Here is a 23017-nt window from a genome sequence, read left to right on the forward strand (position 1 = left end):
AGCGATGGAAACATTTTCTCCGGTTTGCTGTAGGGTTGGTTATCGGATCGAAGTGTCTCGAGGAGAGACGCGATAAAGGGATGAAAAGCGTCGTTCACCGGCTGGGAATCGATTTTCGACGGATACCTAACGAGCATCTCTTATTCTTTTTGTTTCAGTTTAAGAACCGAACAACCAAGCGGCCTGGACACGGGTGGCGTTCGTTTCGAGCTGAGCAGAGCCCTCGATCTGTGGGCGAGGAACTCCAAGCTCACTTTCCAGGAAGTTAACAGCGATAGAGCGGACATTTTGGTCTACTTTCATCGGTAAGGTTATTTACTATTATTTAAGGTTCTTTTTTATTTCCTTGGTTTACTTTGACAAGTCTTACTTAATCGAAAGTCGTGACGCACTCTAAGTCCACTTTCGACGTGACGCACTCAAAGTCTAAATGTGATTTTATTATAATTTTTAATATTCTTCAGTTTGGAATTTGAGGTCAATTATTATTTATATAGTGGAGGATTTGTTAGTACTGAAGTGGTGTAAGAGTTTAAATTTGATTGTTCGTTTTGGTTAGGTAGTTCGTAGTAGGGAATAGTAAAGATTGACTGACGCATCTCGCAAGGGAATTATACGGCAAGGGTTTATGGAAGATTATAGAAACACAGAGAGAGGGTTTTAAAGGGATTTGTGAAACGTTTGGATGTTTGCTGTACAGTTTGGAAGGTTGATACTATGCTGTGTTGGGATTTTGGGACTTGGAGATTTTACAGATTGGGGATTTTGGGATTTTGCGTTTTTAACAGTTTAGGACAATGCAATTTTGGGATTATGAAATTTAAGGGTTTTAGGAGTTTGGGGCAATGGAATTTTGGGATTTTGAGATTTTGGGGTTTTAAGAGTTTGAGTCAATGGAATTCTGGAATTTTTGGTTTCTGAAATGTTGATAATTTATGATTGTGAGATTTTGAGATTGGGAAAGTTGGAAATTTGGAGATGTGAAGATTTGGATATGTGGAGATATAGACATGTGGAGATGTGGAGATGTGAAGATGTAGACATGTGGAGATGTGGAGATGTGAAGATGTAGACATGTGGAGATGTGGACATGTGGAGATGTAGACATGTGGAAATGTGAACATGTGGAGATGTGGACATGTAGAGATGTGAATATGTTGAGATGTGGAGATGTGGAGATGTGAAGATGTAGACATGTGGAGATGTGGAGATGTGAAGATGTAGACATGTGGAGATGTAGACATGTGGAGATGTGGACATGTGGAAATGTGAACATGTGGAGATGTGGACATGTAGAGATGTGAATATGTTGAGATGTGGACATGTGAACATGTAGACATGTGAAGATTTACACATTTCACTAATCTGAAATAGTAGCATTTTCCTATTTTACTATTTTCAAAAATGTAGTATTTAGTATTTCATATACAGAAACAGAAAAAATGTTCACACAAAATACCTATACTATCCATTTTTAAAACCTCTACGTAAAACTTGAAATACAGTGTTTGCTCACATATTCCTCCTCACAAAACTAAAAATACTCTTAAAAATCACTATAATTATCAAAATAATTACTTCATTCAGTAAAAACATATAACCAGCTAGATTTCAAAATCTCTTTTCTCCAAAAATTGTTTCACAATTCCTACCTTCTCCATTTTTGTGTCTCTATGTAAAATTCGAAATAGATTATTCATTGTGTAACCTTGTACATCAGATTTTCAATAGATTTTCTAGTTTAATCGTACGCACGTTTTCAGCTGCGTCGTCGCGATAAATTTCCCGTTAACAAGAAGTTCCATGAATCGACCCATTGATTGTACCCTGGTATTATTTTCTCTTCTTTGTTTCTTTCAGCGTAGGGTTGAAACCCTTCGTAGGGTTTGAAATTGTCATTCGTATTCGTATCAGCGTCATTACAGTATTGATACACTGTTAATGCGCCTGTAAATGATCGGACACGTGATTAAATCCTAATGAATAAAACAGAGCACGTATTTCGAAATGATGAATAAGGTAAATGTCTACATTACTGACACGATTCTGATTATTTATAGTTTATCGTTTATTTGGATGCTAATTTCTTTGTATCGGGAATGGAGGAATGTGTTTGTTTAATTTATTTATTGATTTAGTCATTTAGTTTAGTTATTAGGTCAGTTATAAGGTTAGTTTTTAGGTTAGTTATTAGGTTAGTTTTTAGGTTAGTTACTTGATTAGTTATTAGGTTAGGTATTAGTTTAGTTAATAGGTTAGTTGTTAGTTTAGTTACTAGATTAGTTATTAGATTACTTATTTGTTTAATTATTTAGTTTGGTCATTATATTAGTTATTCATTTGATTATTAGTTTGGTTATTAGTTTTATTACTAGGTTAGTTTAGTTACTAGTTTAATTACTATTTACCTCAGTTACTTCCTTCATCACAGAACAAAAATACTAAAATCAGTAAAATATTTTAGATTGGCATAACATAACTATATGACTTCCATCTAAATTTTACCTTCTCCAAAACAAATTCTAACACCAAATAAGACTTAAAATAATTAAATCCCGGCTGAAAGTATTAAAATAAAATTTGATAAGAAGCTTAACCGTTTAAGTCCCAAGCAGCGCGATCGCGCTGTTCAGATTTTATGTCGAGAAAACCCAGCACATTTCGAGCATTGTGGACAACTGACGGTGCGTTACGTATTATCGAAGTCGAGCGCTCAGACTTACTGATGCATGTAGATCACACAGCTCCTTTAAACGGGAATAGTACATTTTACAATAGGTGAAATAGTACTATAATAATGCAATGGAGCGATGAAAAAAACACGAGAATCACGTTACCTGCCATACACAAGAAGCGCTATCGCGCTGCTTGGGATTCTTCGACAGTGTTTTTTCAATACCGTCTGGGACTCAAACGGTTAAGTATGGTTATGGTCGCCATTAAAGAAAGCTTCATAACTGGCCGAGGAGTGGCGCCACATCTGAAACACCAGCGCCACAAAAACTCAACTAACATTACTTTTAATTACAACCGACTAAATAACTGAACTAAAAGACACTATAGTTTAATAACAAAGTAACTCAGAAAAATGATAAAATTATTGTTAAATAAATACATCGAAAAGAAATAAGAGCAAGCTTGAATAACATAAATAAAAGCAAGCTTAAATAACATAAATAAGAACGAACTTGAATAGAAATAAAATTTACAGAACTAAACAAAAATTTCAATATGAATGAAATAGTTTTCAAGTTATAGTTTACATAAATATACATAAATTTCTAAATTTATAGAAGTAGATTTTTGCTTTTATAAAACTATGTAGCACTGATTGAAACAGATTGCCATTTTTCGAGCAGCGTAATGGCGAACGGAATTTAATTACAGTACGCGGTATGCCTCTTCGGGTTTGCTGTCTGGCTACGGTCAAATTAAACGGAACTATAAAGGGATAGATTGTGCCTTGTGCCGCAGAAATATCGTGAGAAACTGGAGTCGTCATAAGGACTGAATAAACAGTAACCAACCACGGCCCAAAGCTTGCTGATGTGGAAACATGTGAACCGCAGAATTTCATTCCAAATGGAATAATACTACTTTCAAACATTTGCAATGAAACTTCATTCTCTCCTGTTTCAAATATACTTGTATTTAGCTAACTTGTATTTAGCTGTGCGAAGATTGCAGTTTGTTTTCAGCATTTCGAGTTTGACGTGTTTTATTGCCACAGTGGTTCTCAACTATGGGTCGCGAAACACTATCGGAAACTCTTCGCCATTTTCCTGTTCGAACCAAAAATACATTTACTCTGGTCAGCGAAACGTTCCACCAATCTTGAGACTTTTCGACAAATTCTCTAACGAAAATCTTTCGATTTATTTCATTAATGCACTTCTTGCTATTCGTCCATTATACCCGTTGCTCATTGTTCCTCGCACAGTTTCAGCACCGATTTTCTTTCCACTTTCATGATAAACCTCTGAAGCTAATTGCTCAGCAATACGGATTTTTGTTAACTCGTATTAATTTTCTTTCTTCCATTCAAAATTCGAGGTTGTCTTTTCTTAAATTCGATGCGGGCTTGTATCTTTTAATGTCTGCGTCTTCGACCAACTGTGCTATTTCTTGATAAGTCACCTTTCTCTATAATAAATTACAAGTTAAACTGGTTCTTTCCTTATCACACGTTAAATTTTAGTTGTTCACGAAGTACAACATTGTATTGCTGTGTATATTGTGGTTTGATATTCATTTTCGCTTCTGTTTCAGTCGTTATCACGGTGACGGATATCCTTTCGATGGCAGGGGCCAGATTCTGGCACACGCATTCTTCCCGGGCAAAGATCAGGGCGGAGATGCCCATTTTGATGAAGAGGAAATATGGTTGCTGCAGGACGACAGTAATGAAGAAGGTAAGAAAAAAAACCTTTTACATTTATAGTATTCTTATAAAAAAATAGGAGAGACGTATTTTTGAGGGAGGATACAGTTATGATTTTTAAACAAATTTCCATTTTTATATTTTTGCTGTTGAGTTTATAAGTTACAGGCTGAAATTATAGACTGAGAAAATAAGTACTAAATTATTGTATTGTATTGTAAAAATTCATGCCAATAGACAATTTATAATTGCAAAAATTCACATCAGTGGATTATTTAAAATTTGCAAAAATCTTGCAAAGAGATCATTGAAAATTACAAAATTTCTTACAAATAAATCATTTATAATTGCAGCTCATTTAAGCAGATAACTTATGCTCTCTAAAATTTATGCTAGCAGATAATTTTTAATCATAAAATTCAACAAAAATAACTAATTATTAATTACAAGAAAACTTCCCCTACACTCTGATGACTGAAAATTGTCCTGTAAAAAGAAACACTTTTGCTCCATTAAAAGGATCAGTCGTCAATAAATAATCGTAAACTTCAACGTTGTGCAATAAATCTTCGAATTAAATATGGTACCAAAAAGAAAAACGTAGAAGTTTGAAATAACTGTAGAAACTGGATCAGATATTGAGACAAAAGCTCCCGCATGAGCTGGGTTAGCATTTTCCCCGATCTCAGCGGCTTTAAATCGTGGAATTTAAAAGGGGATTTCGCGGCAAGGGGAGCAGAAAGTTCTGCGAAATTTCTGGGCGGAAGAAAAGGTCCCGGAAGCGAGAAATTTTCGCAAGGGCGATCAAGCTTTGGCGATTTGCCAATTCGGTCAGCTTGCTAGCGAAAAATAAGGGAACGATGAAAACACGTTCTTTACTTCGTTCGGCCATATTGTTAAAGACTGCTTCTCGATCAAATCTTTTACTCGTTTCAGGTCTTCTATATCGAATTCTTGTTTCGTTTTATCGGATATTCGTTTCCTATATAATTTAGTTTTTTTTGTTTGCAAAAACAAATATGGTATACGAGATGTAATAATACTGTAATATGATACTATAGTAGTCTTGCTATATTAAAATTGCTATAGTGGAATGCTATAATGGAATGTTAGATATTATTGTGCTGTATTAAACAGTAACGCTATATTAAATGCTATAATTACATATATTAAATTTCATATTAAATATTCTAATGCTATATTAAGTATTGCAATGCTATATTAATATATTATAGTCCTATACGAGATACTATAACACTACAATTATAATACTATATTAAATATTATATTAAATGCTTTAATGATATATTAAATTTTATATTAAATACTGCAATGCTATATTAAAATATTATAATCCTATTTGAGATACTATAACACTAGAGTTATAATGCTCTATTAAATACTAATATTATATTGATTGCTATAATGCTATAATAAATCTTGCAGTGCTATATTAAAAATTGCAATGTAATATTGCGCATTTTATTGCTACATTAAATACTACTATTATATTAAATGCTGTAATGATATATTAAATTCTATATTAAATAATGCAATGCTATATTAATATATTATAGTCTTATATGAAATACTATAACGCTACAGTTATAATACTCTATTAAATACTGCAGTACTATATTAAATGCTATAACGCTATAATAAATCTTATAGTGCTATATTAAGTATTGCAATGTAATATTGCACACTATATTGCTACATTAAATACTAATATTATATTAAATGCTATAATGATATATTAAATTCTATATTAAATAGTGCAATGCTATATTAAAATATTATAATCCTATATGAAATACTATAACACTACAGTTATAATACTCCATTAGATACTGCAGTGGTATATCAAAATACTAACACTATATTAAATGCTATAATGCTATAATATATATTATAGTACTATATTAAAAATTGTAATATAATATTACACACTTTATTGCTACATTAAATACTAATATTATATTAAACGCTATAATGATATATTAAATTCTATATTAAATATTGCAATGCTATATTAGAATATTGTAATCCTATATGAAATACCATAACACTACAGTTATAATGCTCTATTAAATACTATAATACTGTATTAAATACTAATACTATATTAAATGCTATAATGCTATAATATATCTTATAGTGCTATATTAAAAATTGTAATGTAATATTGCACACTTCATTGCTACATTAAATACTAATATTATATTAAATGCTATAATGATATATTAAATTCTATATTAAATAGTGCAATGCTATATTAAAATATTATAATCCTATATGAAATACTATAACACTACTGTTATAATGCGCTATTAGATACTATAGTACTCTATTAAATACTAGTACAATATTAAATGCTATAATAAATCTTGCAGTGCTATATTACATACTTATTGCTATATCAAATACTACTATTATATTAAATGTAATAATGCTACTATAACTATAATAATATATTAAATATTATAATGCTACATTAAATGTAATTTTACATTAAGCACTACCTTGCTATATTAAACACTGTAGTGCTATATTAAATATTATAGTGCTATATTGAATAATGTAATACTCCAATATATCTATAGTATAATACATCTTTTATAATTGAATACATCACAATATATATTTGAACACAAAGTCAGCTATATAATCACAATACAATTCAGAAAAAGTCCCTTCAAAAATAAGCATCCACAAACATTTTAATTTTCACGTTTAAATATGATCACCAAAAAGAAGATTTGTAATTGCTCTTCCATTAACTTCAAGTTACCACAAACTTCCGATCCAAGATAACAATGAACTTATCGATCCTAAGAGTGTTAATTTTACCGAAGAAACTTGCGTTTTAACCCGTACTCTTCAATGTATTTTCCTCTTGAATCTTCTATCGACTGTAACAATGTTGTAACTTATCTTGTGTCAATTGTGTATCGGAAGCTTCGTTGTTCTCCCGTTCGGCTCGGTAACTGGCTTCAGACGAGTGTTCTTCAGAGAAAACTTGATTTTATAGAGAAAAGAAACAAGTTACACCCGACGAGATCGAGTGAACAGAGGTGTTCCAACCATTTTATTCAATTTTCGCGGGAACTTCAATTTATTGGATTGCTCTATCTTCGAGATAACTGCTTAACATGATTAATGTAGAATAATAAATTTTCTGTGTGAAAATTTCTTGAGAAATTGAATTAACAATTTGGAATTTCTGTATCTTTAAATTTTTGAAGTTTAAAAATTTTAAAAAATTGTAATTATCAGAAATGTTTAAATTTGTATATTATTTTCCTAGATTTAATTTGAAGTTACTTTGTTTGTAATTTTTTACTTTTAAATTATTTTTAAATTTTTAATTTTCCATGTTACTAAATTTTTATATTAAAATGTTTGAAGATTCTTTACTTCATAATTTCTCAAATTACCACTATCAATTTTCCAATTTCTCAAACTAATTAAATTTTCATAATACCAAATTTCAAAATTTAAGAATTCAAATATTATTCCTCTTCTCAAACTCCGAAATCCCAAAATTACCAAATGAAATTTGCAAGTTAAAATGCCAAAAAATCCTCCACAAACGCTAGCAAATTCAATATCCTTTCAACACGCCCAAAAAACGAAGTCGAATTCCATTTTAGCCCAGCAGTTGTTTGAGGTGTATTGATTCGAAGGTTACCGAGCCTGAGCGGAGATTTAATCGAATGGAATCTATAAATCAACTATCGGCCCGTGGAAACGAAGAAAGGGAATAGGATGATCGAGATCGGTGTCCAATTGTTCCCAGTATCGCGCATTATTACTGATAGTCTAATTTCGATAGATAGTGGGTGCAGTTCCGAATGGCCTCGTTAATAATTCCAGCTTAGCTCTCGTTCTCTGCTGGCGTTGCATAGTTTCCATTAGCATAGTCATAATCATGCTGTGTTCACCGACATCGTCGAGAGTCCGCCTGCTAATGGAAGCTGTTCGCATATTCAAATTGCTCATTTCGGTGATTTCGTCAAGCCAGCGAAAAAATTAAAAGGTGATCGCCCAAAATGGAGACGCAAACCCGTTCAGACTGAGATGTACCTTGCTTTCGTTCAACGAGAAGGTTTTCGGTATCAGTGAAAATTATCCTCTAGCTGAAAATATTTAATACAGACAGATTTGGACCAGTATGTCTAAAGATCTATCCCACCCTCACATTTCGCAAACGGCATCAAATATGAAAAAATGTTTCAGACAAAAGTTGTAGGACATCAAGAGAAACATAAGATGGTGGCAACAATTTGACCTTGGATCGTTTGAAGGTCGTGAACTTCAATTTCTTAAATAGAACCCCCATTTTTTATTGCATATTCTTGTAGCCCCGAGACGTTTTCAAAACACTACCTATGTTTGTTTTTTGTGCAAGTTCCCAAGATATGAAGCTTCAAAGTTGACACATAAGTGGCGTAAATTTGATCGTACAACCTTCGTCGTACACCTTGGGTAACGCTGACGATATGTCAACTTTGAAGCTTCATATCTTGGGAATGGCACAAAAAATAAACATAGGTAGTGTTTTGAAGATGTCTCGAGGGAGAATATGCGATAAAAAATGGGGGTTCTATTTAAGAAACTGAAGTTCGACCTCAAAACGATCCAAGGTCAAATTGCTGCCGCCATCTTGTATTCTTGATATCCTACAACTTTTGTCTGAAACATTTTTCCGTATCTAAAACCGTTTCCGAAATATAAGAGTGGGCTGGATTTTAGAGGCCCTGTATTTGCAGACGTGAGTGATGGGTTGGTTTGATCAAATTAGAATTTAATCATTGATCATTTGAACAGAAATTATTACGTATTTTTTAAAGATCATTTTCACTGATTTTGGTAGAAGAACCTTCTTAATTCTACTGTCAACAAAGTTGCATAAAAGTACAACTGATCGCGGAGAAACAGAAGTTTAGTTCTTTGCTCCTCCACATCATGAACGACCAATTGATCATTTCGACCTTCAAACGATCCAAGGTCAAATTGTTGCTAGCATCGTACGCGTCCCTTGATGTCCTATAATTTTTGTCTGAAACAGTTTTTCATATTTAACATTTTCGAAATATGAGGATGGGGTAAAATTTTAGAGACCCTGCAAAATACCCATTAATAACTTGGAAATTTCGATAGTAACACCGAGTACAAACGATTAATGAAAAACTAAGTTTGAATTTTAAGTTAATGCACCTAATTAAACCCCATATCATGTTTCATCCTAAATAAGAAAACTTTTGCAACAGAGAGAGGACGTTGAAGGTTCGTTTTGTTGGACGTCGTTAAGAGATTATAGTTGTTAGAGTTATTAACAGAGAAACTGACCGGCTTTAGGAGAAATATTCTCCTGTGCGGTGTCAGTTATGAATTGCTAATATTGCATCCCGTCGGAGACCGCAGGACGAACGAGAAACTGGCACGATTTGCAAATCCATTGGAAAATGAGCATCTCCGGAGAACAGTCTTGGCCAATGCTCATCTTCTATTCTGACCTCAACGTGTCAGATTTTACCTGCAGACAAACCATCCTTGTATCTGAGGATTGTGTGCGGAAATTTCCGCGCTGAAGCATCGACGTGTGCTATTTTCAATGAGTTATAGTGGCGCAGTTTCCGTAACGCGTGTGGGCAAATAATTAATTAAAATTATAATTTAATCTTGACTTCTCAACGTTATAAAATATTACGGTTTCGAGGACTTTATACGTGTTACATATTGTAGATGTGAAAATGGTTCAGTTACTGTAAGTGGAAGTTTACTGATGTCCTTGACTGTGACCTTCAATTTTATGTCGATGCGCAGTAGATAACGGAAAGTGATAAATATGCGCAGTCAGGTTTTGTGTAATAAGTATAGTGAAGTGAGGTAAAATAATTTTACTGCGCATGATTTTTTTGTATGGTTGAAGACTGCGCAACATCTCAATCAATATGTTAGCAAAAATTAATTATCTTTAAACAAACATAAAAGAACTAATAATACAAACTAACAGAATAATAAAATAACGTAACAATAACAAAAACCTTGCTAATAATCGCTAAATTATCAAATTCCCCAAAATCTCCAAACGAAAGCTTGATAAATAACAGAGTTAAATCAACTCGAGCGAAAAGTGGAGCACCAACAAGATTCATCGACAAAATGGCGAACAAGGCAGCAAAATGTTTAAGATTTTTCCGGAACCAAAGAAAAATGAGGGTTGTCTAGTTAGTAAATATCCTAGAATATGAAGACTGAAGAGTCTAAAGTGGATTTCAAGGACGGTCGTAATCGGTTCTAGTTATTTTCATGTTCGTCTTCCAGCTGGCTTTTGATTAAGAACCCTCTACTCTCTGGTATATTGCAGCCGGTTGCTGTTAACGTCGAGATTCCGAAGTATCGCGATGGCGGAAGTTTCGTAACGAGGAAACTTCGCAGGAAGATCGTGTTGAGGATGCCACGACAGGCCTTTGCACGATACTACATCCTGTGAATGATATTTGACCATCCGTTTGTAAATACAGGAACAATTTAGGGCGATTGAAAAGAACTCTGTTTGAGAAACTAATTTTATCGCAGGGTCTGACATTTTGAAGTTTGGGATAGAAATATAGTTCAAAACTCGATTTGTCTGTGACTTTTTATAAGTTAAAGTCTGAATAAAATGGCGGCCGATTGAGGTGCAGCTTTAATACAAAATGGCTGACGGACAAGTAAAGCAAACACTCGTCAATTTCGAAGACGTATGAATTCTAAAATAATTTGATGACATAAAAATATCACAAAATGGCGGCTGTTGCATGTCAATCTAAAAGGTTAATCTTCAACAAAAAGCATGACATAAATGATATAAACATATCTGTAATACAAAATGGCTGACGGACAATTAAAACGAACACTCATCGATTTCGAAATGTAAGAATTCTAAAATAATTTGATGACATAAAAATATCAGAAAATGGCGGCTGTTGCATATCAATCTAAAAGGTTAATCTTCAACAAAAAGCATGACATAAACTATTTAAATATATATGTAATACAAAATGGCCGCCACACAATTAAAGTAAACGATCATTTTCGAAATGTATAAAAAATAATGTAAAGACATAAAAGTATCATAAAATGGCGATTCAGGTGACTTCAAAAGATAAAAATTTAATTAAACGGATTACGTAAACGCTTGTAGAAGTATCTTTCATACAAATTGATTATTTATGCGTTATAATTAACGGCGGTTGAGAACGGAGCTCGCATATTATTCCACCGCAAATTTCAACAATTCAGCGAAGGTTGCTGGTAATTTAATGCAATATTTAGAGACAATACAGCTAATGATTTCGCAATACTGGAATAGTTTGGTCAATTCTAAACGGAACGTACGAATCTCCGACGTGAACTAAAATGTTTGCCGTAGTTTCGGGTAACTAGTGGCTTCAACAAATATACAGGGTGTTCCATAACTTACAGCTTTAATACATGTACAGGGTGTTTTGTAACTTATGGCTTTAATACATGTACAGAATGTTTTGTAATTAATTGTGTGGGTAATTGTGGAAGAAGGTTTTATTATTAACATAATTTATGTATTTGATACATGATTTATTATAAATACCTGATTAATTGTATCTTGGTACAAATCTTTGATGTAAGTAAATATGTTAGGTTAAGTTAAGTCGAACTAGGTTAGGTTAACAGATTTGAAGACCAAACCTCTTTCTGCTTAATTTAACAATTAGTTCACGTTGTAAATTAATAAATGTAGTTACATACTGATTGTAGTAACATTTATTATCGTGTTGAAACATATTAAATGTATAAAATGTGTAAAATTAATAAAATGTATAAAATACACAAAATATATAAAATGTATAAGATGTAATAATTGTATTAAATGTTTATACGTATACACCTGTATTAATTTATATAATATTAACAATAATAACTAGCACTTACTAAAGTGTACATAAGAAAACATTTTCTAACAAAAAACTTCAGTAACATCAATTTATAAATATTTTTAAAAATTTCACATTCAAATTTGTAAAAATGCAGAGTCAGGTATAAACAATTTTACTCTCTACACATTTTACCAATTTCTTTTTTTCCTTTTTTTTTAAATAAACTCTCTTTCTTTTGAACCATAATATCAAACCTGAAACACCCTGTACATTTTAACTTTATTTTTCCACACAAAATTGCTTCCTTTCCAATTACGTACCAGTTTTAAGTGACGACTACTATTTCGAATGAAGTTGTAAGTGTCGAAAAGTACTTGATCAAATCGACTTCACCTGTAACAATCTAACTGTTGAAAGTTCTATGAGATTCCATGTTCCTGTATCAGTGCACAGTACATTAGCGAAATGTCCAAACGATGTCGATACTCTGTAACGAGAAAACTTCCCTGTTCCCAAGACTCTCGATAGATTAAACTAGTTTGTAACTTTCTTGAAGCGAATCAAATCAAAAATGGTCCACGCCAGCCTAGTTATACGTCTTTGTTTTACATCGAATCACTGGAGACAATTCGAATTTCAGTAACTCGGTTCAAGTATATTGGTTTTGTAGTACAATTAGACAAGGACATTTGTATGCATGGCATTTTATTGTTTTAAGTGTGTTTTTTAAAATTTTTGAATTTAAAGATTATGAAATTAAGAGTTTTTGTGTCAAATGAACAAATGTTTAAGGTTTGCAGATTTTCAAAGGAGAGTTTCTAAATTCTCTGATTTTCAAATTTCCAAATTTTGAATTTATTGGATTTTCAAATTTCTAAATTCTCAGATCGCCATCTTGAGTTTATCAAATTTTTCAATTACCAAATTCGAAAATCCTAAAATTCTCAATTTTCCAAATTTTGCAATTTTCGAATTTTCAAACATCTAAATTTCCAAATTTCCAACGTCCTAATTTCTTAATTTCCCAAATTTTTCAGTTTCCAAATTCTCAAATTCCCAAATTCCCAAATTTTCAAATTCTTAAATCCTTAATTTTCCAAATTTTGCAATTTTCAAACTTCCAAATTTCCAACGTCCCAAATTGTCAAATCCTAAAATACTTAATTTTTCAAGTTCTCAAATTTCCAAATCCCTAAATTCCAAAATACTCAAATTCCAAAATACCTATATTCCAAAATTCTCAAATTTCCAAACTCCTAAATTTCGAAATCCCTAAATTACCAAATTCTCAAATTTCCAAATCTCTAAATTACCAAATTCTCAAATTTCCAACGTCCCAAATTGTCAAATCTTAAAATACTTAATTATCCAAATTCTCAAATTTCCAAATCCTTAAATTCCAAAATACTCAAATTCCAAAATCCCTAGATTCCAAAATTCTCAAATCTCCAAACTCCTAAATTTCCAAATCCCTAAATTACCAAATTCTCAAATTTCCAAATCACTAAATTGCCAAATTCACAAATTTCCAAATTCCTAAATTCCCAAATACTCAAATTGCAAAATCTCTAAATTCTCAAATTCCTAAATTCCCAAATACTCAAATTGCAAAATCTCTAAATTCTCAAATTCCTAAATCCCTAAATTCCAAAATACTCAAATTGCAAAATTTCTAAATTCCCAAATTCTCAAATTCCTAAATCCTCAATTTCCCTAATTCTCAAATTTCCAAATCCCTAAATTCACAAATACTCAAATTGCAAAGTCTCTAAATTCCCAAATTCTCAAATTCCTAAATCCTCAATTTTCCAAATTTTCAAATTTCCAAATTGCCAAATTCTCAAACTGCAAAATCCCTAAATCCCCAAATACTTAAATTACAAAATCCCTAAATTCTCAAAGCCCTAAATCCCTAATTTCTCAAATTTCCGAATCCCTCAGTTCCCAAATTCCTAACGTCCAAAATTCTCAAATCCCTAAATCCTTAATTTCCCAAATTCCTAAATCCCTCTAACTCAGCATTCCCTAAAACAACACCCCATCCCCACAAAAATTAATCACCCAGCAAAATAAATGTTCTAAAACGTTAATTTCACCGCATAGGAAATCATCATCGTGAATTTTCCTCAAAAGATAAACGAGGAAGGAAAGCGTCACGTTCGTTCTGTTTTCCCAGCCAGCAGGGGTGCTTCTTTCATCGTTAAACCCGTGACCTTTAATTTTATGATTCCGACCTAGATTTTCAAACGAATGTGAAGGGTGTGAAGCGAGACGGAACGAAGATAAAAAGGTTAAACCTGAAACTAGGTTTTAATATCTCGATGATAAATGATTGAAATAATATTGATCTTTATTACTGAAACACGCGGTGATTTTTAATATACTTTCGAATTATTCATAGGGTTTGAAATATGGCGTACGCCATTTTGTGTACGCTGCGACCATATTGTTTACGTATCGGTCGTATAGCTCATTGTTCTCCGATATTACATATTGGTACACGTGTAATTTGTTTGGGCATTTCGTTTGATTTATTTGTGTTTGATGAATATATTCATTGCTTGATGATGGTAATATCAATTTATGCTAATATTGGTCCGTTTGAAATTGTTGATAATGTGCAAATGTGGTCGTGTATGAAATTATGGCTGATAATTTGCGGAATTAACATAGATAACCTGTAAAATTACTGATGGTTGCTGATGACCTTAAAAAGTGTTGTTAATATTGAACAATTAAAATTGAATTAATGTTATTCATTTACGGAATTAACGTAGATAACCTGTAAAATTACTGATGGTTGTTGATGACCTTAAAAAGTGTTGTTAATAATGTTGTTAATATCGAACAATTAAAATTGAATTTATGTAATTAAACTGTCGATGTTTGGTAACTTGAAAATTTGATGATAACCTATAAAATTGCTGATGTTTGCTGATGACCTTAAAAACTGTTGCTAATAACATATGCAATTATTGAACAATTAAAATTGAATTAATCTTATGAAACTGTCGATGTTTGGTAACTTGCAAATTTTAAAACCTATAAAATTGCTGATGTGTGCTGATAACTAAATTTAACGTCTATAATCTATAAACTAGATATTGGTTGTTGATAATCTACAAAATAAACGTTCACCTATAAAATTACTTATTTTTGCTCATAACCTACCAAATTAAACCTAATATTCTTTAAAACTGCTAATGATTGGCAACAGCGTATGAGATTGATGCTGCTGACCTATTAAATTGCGTATACCTGCTCATAACCTATAAAATTAATCCTAATAGTCCCTGAAGCTGCTAATTCTTCGCAATAGCCTGATTGATGTTGCTAACCTATGAAATTACTCGTAATTGCTTACAACCTGCAAAATTAATCCTAATATTTTGTAAAAATGTTAATACTTGGCAATAGCTTCTGAAATTGAGACTGGTATCCTATGAAATTGCTTATAATTGCTTGTAATCTACAAAATTAATCCTTAGATTTTATGAAAATACTAATACTTGCTAATTGTCTACAAAGTTGATGTTCATAACCTGTGAAGTTGCAAGTGCTTGCTGATAACCTATAAAGTTAATGCTAGTATCTTGTAAAACTATTAATAATTGTTAATAACATATAAAATTGCTTACAAATGCTCCTAACTTACAAAATTAATTTTAATATTCCACAAAACTGCTAATACTTGCACCTAACCTACAAAATTAATTCTGATATTACACAAAATTGCTGATACTTGCTTCTAACCTACAAAGTTAGTTCTAGTATCCCACAAAACTAGAAATACTTGATACTAACCTACAAAATTAATTCTAATGTTCCACAAAACTATTAATACTTGCTCCTAACCTTCAAAATTAATTCTAATATCCCACAAAACTATTAATACTTGCTCCTAATCTATAAAATTAATTCTAATATCCCACAAAACTAGAAATACTTGATACTAACCTACAAAATTTATTCTAATGTTCCCCAAAACTATTAATACTTGCTCCTAACCTTCAAAATGAATTCCAATATCCCACAAAACTATTAATACTTGTTCCTAACCTGCAAAATTAATTCTAGTATCCCACAAAACTATTAATACTTGCTCCTAACCTAAAAAATTAATTCTAATATCTGTCAAAACTGCTAATACTTGCTAATTGTCTACAGAATTGATGTTGATAACCTATAAAAGTGCCAATATTTGCTAATAACCTATAAACTTGATCCTAGTATCCTATAAAACTATTAGTATTTGTTAATACCTGTAAAATTGCTTAAAAATGCTCCTAACTTACAAAACTAATTCTAATATCCCACAAAACTATTAATTCTTTCTCCTAACCTAAAAAATTAATTCTAACATCCCACAAAACAGCTAACACTTGCAAATAACCTAAAAAGCTCCTAGTGTCCTATAAAATGCCTTCTCTATAAAACCGCAATGCTCTATAAAACTGCGAATACCCAACAAATCCCTAATACCCCATAAAGCTACTTACAAAACTTCCAAAGTTGACCATAACCCATAATCTCGCTACTTATCGCCGCTAACCTATTTTCTGCTTATTCCCAACAAACGACTTTCTAATTGCCCACGAAATCGTGTAATCGAGTGAAGAGAGTAATTTCGAAAAGATTCAACATCTCCAATAGCACGAAAGAGTGAAATTCAACAGCAGTTACTGCAATTCCAGAACTAATTGGCCGGAAAACCCAACAGGCGGTTGTAGGAAAGTTCAATACAGTTCCTTCAAGAGAAATACCACGCGGTTCCGAGAAATCTCCCACAACTCGTTATTCGAAGAACCATTTTTACTGTAGAATTATAGTTTACGACACTCCTACCTTTTTCTTATAACACCCATTTTTTATCTTATACTGTTATAAATTGTATAAAATTGTACATCTGCAGGACATAAATCGTATGGCACATAAATGAGTTTATGGTCCATAGAAGGGCCATATAGGGAGACTATGCTGTATCTTACAGTAGAAATCGAATAATTGTCGACGAAATCATTCGAGAGATTTGGAGAACCATTTTTGCTGTAGAATTATTATTTACGACAATACTCATTGTTTTTTTAGTTTTTTATCTTCTTAAGTTTTGTATCTTTCAGCAATTGTTACAAAATTTACAAAATATATTTGCAAGGCATAAATTTTAAGACTAGATGGCTCAGCTATCCACAGAAGGGCCATATAAGGAGACTATGCTGTATCTTACAATAGAAATCGAATAATTGTCAACAGAATCATTCGAGAGATTTGGAGAACCACTTTTGCTGGAGAATTATTGTTTACGACAATACTCATTGTTTTTTTAGTTTTTTATCTTCTTAAGTTTTGTATCTTTCAGCAATTGTTACAAATTTTACAAAATACATCTGCAAGGCATAAATTTTAAGACTAGATGGCTCAGCTGTCCACAAAAGGGCCATATAAGGAGACTATGCTGTATCTTACAATAGAAATCGAATAATTGTCGACGAAATCATTCGAGAGATTTGGAGAACCATGTTTGCTATAGAATTATTGTTTACGACAATACTCATTGTTTTTTTAGTTTTTTATCTTCTTAAGTTTTGTATCTTTCAGGAATTGTTACAAATTTTACAAAACACATCTGCAAGGCATAAATTTTAAAACCAGATGGCTCAGCTGTCCACAAAAGGGCCATATAAGGAGAATATGCTATATTTTACAGTAGAAATTGAATAATTGTCAACAGCATTACTTGGACGGTTTGGAGAACACAATGGTCCACAAGAGGGCCATATAAGAAGATTATGTCGTATCTTACAGTAGAAATCGAGTATATCAAATTCTAAAAAATTGTATAATTGCAATGCATGGTCTTCAAGTCCAAATAACACAATGATCCACAAGAGCGCCATATAGGGAGATCTCGCCATACTTTACAGTAGAATTACTGTTTCTAACATTGCTGTATTTAGCTATACTTCGCTCTCTTGCTATTTTATCTCTCCCTACTATTTCAAACTCAAAAATTTGTACAATTACAATGCACTGTCTTCAACTCCAGATAATTCAACGCTCCACAAAAGGGCCATATAGTGAGACCCCTATACAGTAGAAACCAAACAATCGTCAACAGAAAGTAGTAAAAAGAAATGTGAACTGATTTAGTAAACAAGTGAATTAGCCAAATAGAAATTGCTGAAACGTTTGATGTTTCTTTTGGTTTCAGGGACCAGTCTTTTCGCAGTGGCCGCTCACGAATTTGGCCACTCTCTCGGCTTGGCACACAGCTCGGTTCCTGGAGCGCTCATGTACCCGTGGTACCAGGGATTGAGCTCTAATTACGAGCTGCCAGAGGACGACAGACACGGGATTCAACAGATGTACGGTGAGTGAACCTGCATGTTCGATAATTGCGTCGGGGAAGTAATAATTACAGCCGGCGTATCCGCGCGCTAATTTCAAGAATAACTTTGTTCGTTTTTATCGTTGGCTGCTGATACGTCTCGCGAATTTTCAGACCTTCTAACGCGTGTGTGTACTCACGAGAGATCATCGACTTCCGCTGCGATGATTTTATTCACGTGTTTTAGGAAATTGTTCCGTGTTCGTGCTTTAGGTACATGCTTATGATACAGTGGTGAGTTGCTTTGGCTAGGTTAGATTAGGTTAGGATGCTGTTTTTTTTTTTAATTTTAGACAATAACAAAATTTTGTTTTTAACAAGAAAATTGCAGTTTATAATTTAGCTTGATAAGCTTTCAAAACAATTTCCATTACAATTCATAATCTACAAGAAGAGTGTATGACCACATATGTGATCATTAATTAGTTAACTGAATGTACTAAGTTTAGATTTTTAGATTTTTTAATTTCTAGATATCTAAGTTTCTAAGTCCCTAGATTTCCATATTCTTAGATTTCTAAATCCTAGCTACTTAGATCCTTATATCCTTATATCTTTAAATCCCTAGATACTGAGATACCTATAGCCCTATATCCCTAGATCCACACATTCTTATATACCCTATATCCCTAGATCCACACACTCTTATACACACTATATCCCTAGATCCACACATTCTTATATCCCTAGATGCCCATATCCTTAGATCCCCATATCCTTAGATCCCCATATCCCTAGATGCCTATATCCCTAGATCCCCATACCCCTAGATCCCCATATCCCTAGATCCCCATATCCCTAGATCCCCATATCCCTAGATCCCCATATCCCTAGATCCCCATATCCCTAGATCCCCATATCCCTAGATCCCCATATCCCTAGATCCCCATATCCCTAGATCCCCATATCCCTAGATCCCCATATCCCTAGATCCCCATATCCCTAGATCCCCATATCCCTAGATTACTATACTCCTAGGTTCTTAAATTTCTAAATCTCCAAATTTAAAAATTCCCAAATCCTAAAATTTTCAAGTTTCCAACTGGTAAAATTCTTTATTATTAAAATTTCTAAATCTCCAAATTCCTAAATTCCAAAATTCTCCAGTTCTCAAACACAATAATCCCCAAATTAAATTTCCAAATCCCCAAATTCCAAAATACAAGAATTGAAAGTCTGCTCAAATCCCCAATTCTCCAAAATTCTCAAGCTTTCATATTCCAAGAACCCCAAAAACGTACAAATCTCAGAATCTCAAAACTGAAGCTGACCTTATTATATTCTACCCTTCAATATTAACATTGTTACCCGTTTCGTCCAACAAGGGAAGCCCATTACCGAACAACGAGAAAACTCACAAAAAACTTTCCGCGCGAAATGAATAACACAACCGAGAAAAAAACACGAGGAGCAACAATCGCCAGAAAAGATGGAGAAGAAATCGCGTTCGGAAGGAGATTAATGGTTGCGCGAAGTCGAGAAAAATGGACGGGACAAAGAAGAAATCAGAGAAATAAATGAAATCGAGGGAGAAGGGTTTAAAGAAACAAAACGACAAGTCGTACAATGGAAACGGACAAACGCGTTTAAAGAGCAAAGAGGGTGAAAAAAGGAGAGGAGTCGAGTGAGCCCCATTCCACGGAATGCGTTTGCGATCTTCCATGAACTTGCAAAGCTTTCCTGGCATGCTAAATCACCGGACCGTGCGGGTCATATATGTATACGCGCATATGCCTCCATGGAAGCAAAGGGTCCTTTATATTTTATTCACGTTTCATTTCGTCCTGTTGTTACTGGCTGCTGGGACATCTTCCGACATCCTTTTCCTCGCGATTATCCAACGAAATTGTTTTCTCGATTTATCCGGAGTTTCGCAGGGGGGCATGTATTTTTCAGACCTCAATTATCTCTCGTCCGTGTTTTCGAATTTTGTGCACGCGTTTGTTCTGCTTCCGTGTAAAAAGAAACAAGGTAGACAGCACCGGTATCGATATACGTAAACGTCAATATTTGAGATATTCAAGCAGAAAATTATTAGGACCTGGAGGCGCTGGCGCGTAAAACAAATATGGCGGACGCAGGCTCTTTGCGAACATATGTTCGTATGTACATTTCATTTGCCAAGTTTAGTATGTTCAGTTCGTGTAGGCATATATTCTTCTTGCTGATTATCAATTTTAATGGAAATTTTTTTAGATGATTGTAATTAACATAATTGTATGAAGGAGTTAAACTAAACTTATATCTGATGAGGTTAATATTAAGGAGACATAATAAACTTATCAAGATTGATTACAAAGTGCAATTTTGTTGCTAGACACTTCTAGAATTTTTCAAAAAATTGCATTCTCACAAATGCACCTAACCTAATCTGACCTAACTTAGTATGTTCAGTTTAAGTTTAATAATCAATGATCACATATGTGGACATATACTCTTCTTACTGGTTATGAATTGTAATGGAATTTTTTTTAAATGTTTGCTGTTAATGTAATTGTATGACAGAGTTAAACTTCTCTAACCTACAAATACTCATGTCTGATGAGGTTAATATTAAGGTGACATAGTAAACATATCAAGCTGGGTTGCAGAGTGCAATTTTGTTGTTGGAAACTTTTAGAATTTTTTAAAAAGTTGCAAACTCACAAATGCACCTAACCTAATCTAACCTAAAAATCTAGAAATCTAAAAAACTAAATATCTGAAAATTCTGAAATCTAGAAATCTAGGAATCTAAGAATCTAGGGACACAGTAATCTGGGGCCCTAGGAATCTAATAACCTAGGAACCTAGAAATCTAGTAATCTACAGATCTAAGTACCTACGTACCTAAAAATATAAAAACATAAAATACTAAAGCTGCATAAATCTACAAATCTAATAATTTAAGGGAATTACAAAATTCCCTAAATAAATTCCAAGAATATTAAACCTTGTTAAATCTCCTTAAAAAGTCCTTTTATCAAACCACACACTTTCCAACTTTAATAAAACAATATGTGTACAATAACATTTCAGTATTTCCCTAGGGATTTTTCCTCAAAAATTGTTTAACCATGAAAATATCCATTTATCTTACACATTGTGTATAGCACGAAATTAAAGTAAAATACAGTTAACGTCAGTAATTAAAAAATCGCAGAATACAAACATCAAGAAAGAGATTTGCGAGAAACGCGCAAAGAGAAAAAACACTAGGATACATATTTGTCGTTTATTTGGTTAATAGTCGTCGTCGGCGGTGGTTTTCCGTGAAAATCACGTAATTGGAACATAAATTCGAAGCCGAGTAACGCGTGTTTGTTTATTATTAAACCACCTAAGCGTGTTTGCGTTGAACTTATCCGCGCAGTTCTGCCAACGTTGAAACGAAGAGGCTGCAAACAGTAATTCTGTTTGAACGATACGTGGGGAAACACGTCCTTTTTCGCGAACAAACACACGTTATTCTCATGGCGAGTCCCGGTTATTTATTTTTTGTTTTTATTTTTATTCCCTTTCTTTTTGCTGAAAAAGATTCCTCTCGCGCTCGCCGACGATTGTTTCCGTCTCGACTGTCGCCCGATATTGTTCCCCTAACGGCATTGTCCCGTATGGAAAAAACAGAGTAAACAAATAAGGTTTCGAAACAATTAACAAAGTCCCGCTCGTTGTCGAAACAAGCAGCGAGTCGCGTTTCTCGAATCGTGAAATTGTTTTTCCATCCCGTTAATTTCTGGCTTTAAATTGAAGATTTTACATCTTTATTACCTCGTATTTGGAGGAAGGAAACAAATGTTTAAAATAATTAATGTGTGCACCTTACTTTTAGACGAAAATGTGACTGAAACACAGTAAGCATATTTACGATACTCTTGAGGGAGGTTAGACCTTAAATATATGCGCAGTAACTCTGCGCAGTAGGTAATTGTGCGCAATAACTCTGCAAAGTAGATAATTGTGCGCAATAACTCTGCGCAGTAGGTAACTGTGCGCAATATCTCTGCGCAGTAGATAATTGTGCGCAATAATTATGCGCAGTAGATAATTCTGCGCAATAACTCTGCGCAGTAATGTTATTATATTTTGATTTTAATGTGTTTATCACATGAACGTCACTGCACATGTTTATCACCTTCCGTTATTTACTGCTCACATGTGTAATGTTCAAAGTCACACTCTTACCGACACACGCTTCAAGCTTAGTGATTATAAATGAATGTACCAGTAACCTTGACAACCGTATACACTGTATAGTAAATTATTACAAACAATTCCACAATCAATTATAATATTTTAAGAAATTTGAATTGTCATACCTTGACAATAAATTCTCAACTTAATTCAATGAAACTTAATTTGATA

The 23017-nt window shown here is 33.0% G+C and overlaps 1 protein-coding gene and 1 long non-coding RNA gene across 2 annotated transcripts in view; one reads left to right on the top strand and one right to left on the bottom strand.

Annotated features, from left to right (window-relative positions):
• Window positions 1-23017, top strand: part of Mmp2 (Matrix metalloproteinase 2) — a 196168-nt gene that overhangs the window by 157817 nt on the left and 15334 nt on the right. The window contains exons 6-8 of the mRNA XM_012292194.2: window positions 159-305; window positions 4270-4412; window positions 18497-18655. Of these exons, the coding sequence (XP_012147584.2) occupies window positions 159-305; window positions 4270-4412; window positions 18497-18655 (449 nt within the window). The remainder of the gene's footprint in view (window positions 1-158; window positions 306-4269; window positions 4413-18496; window positions 18656-23017) is intronic.
• LOC143266077 (uncharacterized) lies at window positions 299-3320 on the bottom strand. The gene is made up of 3 exons (XR_013041153.1): window positions 2838-3320; window positions 2409-2747; window positions 299-1947 (listed from the first exon to the last, which is right to left on the bottom strand). It is a non-coding gene; the product is annotated as an uncharacterized LOC143266077 (long non-coding RNA).

This window comes from Megachile rotundata, chromosome 16, assembly GCF_050947335.1.
Source record: "Megachile rotundata isolate GNS110a chromosome 16, iyMegRotu1, whole genome shotgun sequence".
NCBI classification, from domain to species: Eukaryota; Metazoa; Arthropoda; class Insecta; order Hymenoptera; family Megachilidae; genus Megachile; species Megachile rotundata.